Source organism: Frankliniella occidentalis, unplaced genomic scaffold, assembly GCF_000697945.3.
Source record: "Frankliniella occidentalis isolate FOCC.00 unplaced genomic scaffold, Focc_3.1 Scaffold3, whole genome shotgun sequence".
In the NCBI taxonomy this organism is placed as follows: Eukaryota; Metazoa; Arthropoda; class Insecta; order Thysanoptera; family Thripidae; genus Frankliniella; species Frankliniella occidentalis.
In genome coordinates this window covers 3,574,109-3,578,269 of record NW_026267133.1, presented here as the reverse complement: position 1 = coordinate 3,578,269, position 4,161 = coordinate 3,574,109, and the positions used below count along the sequence as shown (strand labels likewise).

The window sequence follows — 4,161 nt, the reverse complement described above, 5'->3', positions numbered from 1 at the left end:
CACACACACACACACACTCACACGAGCACCTCCGGATTATTCTCAGTCACGAGTACCGTATTGTGGACCGGCTGGTCCGGGCCGGCCAGTGGCGTTAATAGACCTCCCCTAGGCTGGGCCCTTGCTGCACTCGCCCTCTCTCTCTCTCTCCCTCTCTATGTCTCTCTTTCCCTCTCTCTCCCTCCCTCTCCCTCTCTATGTCTCTCTTTCCCTCTCTCTGTCCTAGTGTGCGGCGCGGGGGAAAAGAAAGGCATATATAGCGGATACCTGACCCTTGCCGTCTTCCGTCTCCCTCGTACACACGCGCAGTGCTCCCCGAAAGCATGAGCCCGCGGCCGTTGCGACGCCTTTCTCCCCATAACCGCGAGGGACACATACGCACTTTAAAGTTCGCGCCGAAATGTTTTACAGGCAAAAAAAAAAGTGTGACTAATGTGTCACGCAGGTGGAAAAGTGTGTGACAACCGTGTGTGATAGTTAAAAGTAGTGTAAACTTGTGCGACACAAAAGAGTGTGTGACATAGTGGTCACCGGTTGTCACACACTCTTTTTTGTGTGTGACACGACTGGCGTGCATACTTTTGCACAGGAGAACAATTCCGCACGCAGTATTGAACGCGAGATTGATTTCTGTTTGTAGAGCTACTCCTCCACGCGCCGCCTACGCCACTATTGATCTTCCCGTCATAAATATTATTATCGCACATTCATCTGTCGCAGATAGTGAGCATCGCGGGGTAATAATTCTATTTTTGGCAATAATAACGTATTTCGGACCGTGACGAGCGACACGGCTGTGTCCTATGGCGTTGTGCGGTCGCCGGTCTTCCCTTCCCCCGGTCGTGCGTCCTGCTCGCCGTGATGCGCATTCTGCACGACGCGTGGCGTGGCGTGGCGTAGCCGAGTAATAACGCGGGGATTTATTAGCGGCTTTTATGCCCCTCGCCGGCGCCATCTTTGTTGCCCACAGTAAGTAAACAAATGGGCCGCCGAGGGGGGGGGATAGTGCACCGCGAAGTGCAGCCTCCGCAGGACCAGCCGCACGTCTCGCGGCTATACACAGGAAGGGTCGACAATCTCGCGCCTTTCCACCGTATGGGTACAGGTGATGGACGGAGACACTGTCCCGAAAAAAAAAAGAAGACAGAAACATGATTGTACTTTTAAAAGCCAGCAAACACTTTACTTTACATTTGTTTCTTTGTCGCAGGGGAGACTTTTGGTTTACCATGGTGTAATTCCCAAAAGTTGACGTGAGATGCTATTGCTGGATATTATTTTAGCTTTAACCCCCTTATATTTCGCGAAACGTTTCCCACGCGTTTTCGAACGCGATAACCGCGCACACAACAACGGCCATAAATGAACCCCTTTCGCTATGCGCGGCCGGCGTTTCATAACCGCGAATAATAAATAAACACGCAAATATAAATAAATAATCCGTTCGACGTCGCGCGCAAAAGGCGACCCCGAGGGCGGCGCGGCCGTCGTCGTGACTGCGCTCTGCGGGGGCGTCGTGACGCCCTTATCGGCGTCGGCCGGGATCGCTCAATGAGCGAGCGCAGCGGGGCGTCAGGGACCCTCCTCAACGTCGTGGAGTACGTCAAATACTAATCGCAAAGCGAGTGTGCTAGCGCACCGCAAAGAGCGCGAGCTACGCGACCCCCCCCCCCCTCTCACCCGTCGAGCAAGAGGGGCCTAGCTCGCGTAGCTCGCTCTTTGCAAGGCTCTATTGTGTGCCCAAAGGGGGAAGTTCCTGTGTACAGGAACTTATCAGAAATATAAATAAATAAATAAATAAAAAAATTGAAAACAATCAGAAAAAAATTGGAAAAAACGGAAAAATTATACAAAAATTCAATAAACATCGGAAAAATACAGAAAAATATCTAAATAAATTTTTAACGAGGGAAATCGAGAAAAAACAACAACCTGTATACGCTTAAGTTTACAGTGACGAACGCGGTAACCATCGGTGTGTGCGCTTCACGGAGTTTTCAAACACGCGGTCAAGTGTTTTGTTTTATTTCGTGCTCGTTTAATTCTTTTTTTTGCCCTCTCCCCGTTGGTCTAACGGTGTCGGATGGGATGTGACGGCTCGCGCCCCGGCCGGGGCTCTCCTCTCGGTGCGGTGCGGCGACGAGACGAGAAGAGACGTTTGCGCGAGAAAGATTTACCCGCGCCGGGCCGTCGGCTCAGGCGGGGCAGCGGTGGGGCTGCTGGCTGGCTGCGCGCCAGGGGGGGGGGGGGCTTTACCGGCGCGTTAGTGTCGCGTCTCCGCAGCGCGATGCACTGTCGATCCGAGTGCACAACTGCCAGAGAAACACATTGGCCCACTCACACGGCAAACAAAAAATGTCTCAAAATGAGAATATTGTGCGGCGAAATATTTTTACAACCGTTTCGTCACAGATTCACCAGGAGGCCATGGACTGATAACAAAATTAGGCATCCACAATAATTTAACAACACAACTTTTGATTACGGTTGCGGTTGGTTGACCAATACTTTGCACCTGCTCGACTCATCCCAGGTACTCCGCGTCCATGTCAGTGAGTTCGGGCCGAAGTGTGATGGTGATTCCGCCGCGAACTCTGCGCTTCAATGCGGTACCGAGTGCCTCAACTGCGTATCAAACTGTACCACAACCACACGTGGAGTCCAAGTAGGGGAGGATCGCCGATAAGACCCGGAAGGTGCGAGCGCCACCCTGCCACCCTGCGGCCCCATGGCCAGAGGGGCCTCCTCCTATCTCCGCTGCTCCTAACAATGTCGCCAATTGGGTAACAACGGCCATAACAGTCCCTCTTTGCGCCTTTGCCTCTCTATGCCCGGTCCGGAGCGAAGAGATTTGTTCCGATTAGGCGCTGCTGCTTGACCGGCACCCTGCCAGCCCTGGAGGCCCAGCCGGGAGCCACTTCCTCCTCGTTAATAATCCAGCAGAAGAGGAGGAAGAACAGCTGGATCAAAACTGCTGCCCTCCGCGGAGCTCCAGAGAGGGCGGAGGGAGGAGGTAAAGGCACTGCCGGGGGGAGAGACCCCGCCGGCTACGGACTGACAGATCACGGACACCACTCGGGTTAGCGATGGAGGAGGCAGGTCGGCAGGAGGCGCCATAGCCGCAGCCGCCGCCGCATCACAGATGCAGCCCCGCCCCGCCCCGCCACGACTCGAGCTTATAGATGTCGCCGACCGCCATCGGCGTGTAGGCGGAGGCGGCGCGCGGCTCGCCCGGCCGTGCCAAAGGGGGGATAGGAAAGGAGGCGCCACGCGGGGATCACGGCCATGCCACATGCCGCCCCCGTCCACCTGTCCGTCTGCTCCGCAGCAAAAGAACTCGTCACGATAAAAGAAGAATTTTCCCCACGTATAAAAGAACAAAGCGACGAGAAGAGCGAGCTAGAGTATCATCTCTACCTTTCTTTTACAAATACTTTTTCAGAAATTATTTTTATTCATTTAAAAAAAATATTTTTACGTATTTTTTTTCTTTTGAGTTTTTCTTTAATTTTTTTTAGTTTTTATTCTTTTTAATCCTTTTGGTGTGTAAATAAGTCAGTTTGCAGAACTCACCGTGATGATCTGGTGCAGGTCCCGGACGTAGACGCCCTCCGTGTCGATGATCTCCATGACGACGCGGTCCATGAAGCTGAGGTGCGGGTGCGGATGGCGGTACCCTTGCGGGTGGTACCCTTGCAGGTGGTAGCCCTGCGGGTGCAGCAGCAGCAGCGGCCCGTGCGAGCACGGCGAACACGGTGAGCACACGCCGCTGTCGCCCGACCCGGACCCTGCAGGGACAAACACAAAAAAATGCATTTTGAGCAAATCATTTCGAACGTTCGACAACGAGCTCCCCGAACATGTAATGCAAACAAAAACAATGCGACTTTGAAAGGGGAATAAGACAAGTGTAACCTTTAAAATATTTGACCTAAAAGTTACAACAATATCAACAAAATAAAAATCTTATTCAACTACTTGCCGTTGACGCGAGTGAACTACCCGACCTCTCCTAAAGCGCCTAGCACGCTCCACCCAAACAGCAAGACGTCTGCAGGTTTGAGCACCTAGGAAGTAGCTAGTCCCGTGCTTCACGGCTGTACAGCTGGCTGGCCTACCCGACGGGCGCCTGGGAGCGCCTGGGAGGTAGGCAGTCCCGTG

The 4,161-nt window shown here is 53.2% G+C and overlaps 1 protein-coding gene across 1 annotated transcript in view; it reads right to left on the bottom strand.

Moving 5' to 3' along the window:
* LOC113201907 (pleckstrin homology domain-containing family G member 1) overlaps positions 1-4,161 on the bottom strand; it is a 30,954-nt gene that overhangs the window by 22,447 nt on the left and 4,346 nt on the right. The window contains exon 2 of the mRNA XM_052266771.1: positions 3,574-3,788. Within this exon, the coding sequence (XP_052122731.1) occupies positions 3,574-3,645 (72 nt within the window). The 5' untranslated portion in view covers positions 3,646-3,788. The remainder of the gene's footprint in view (positions 1-3,573; positions 3,789-4,161) is intronic.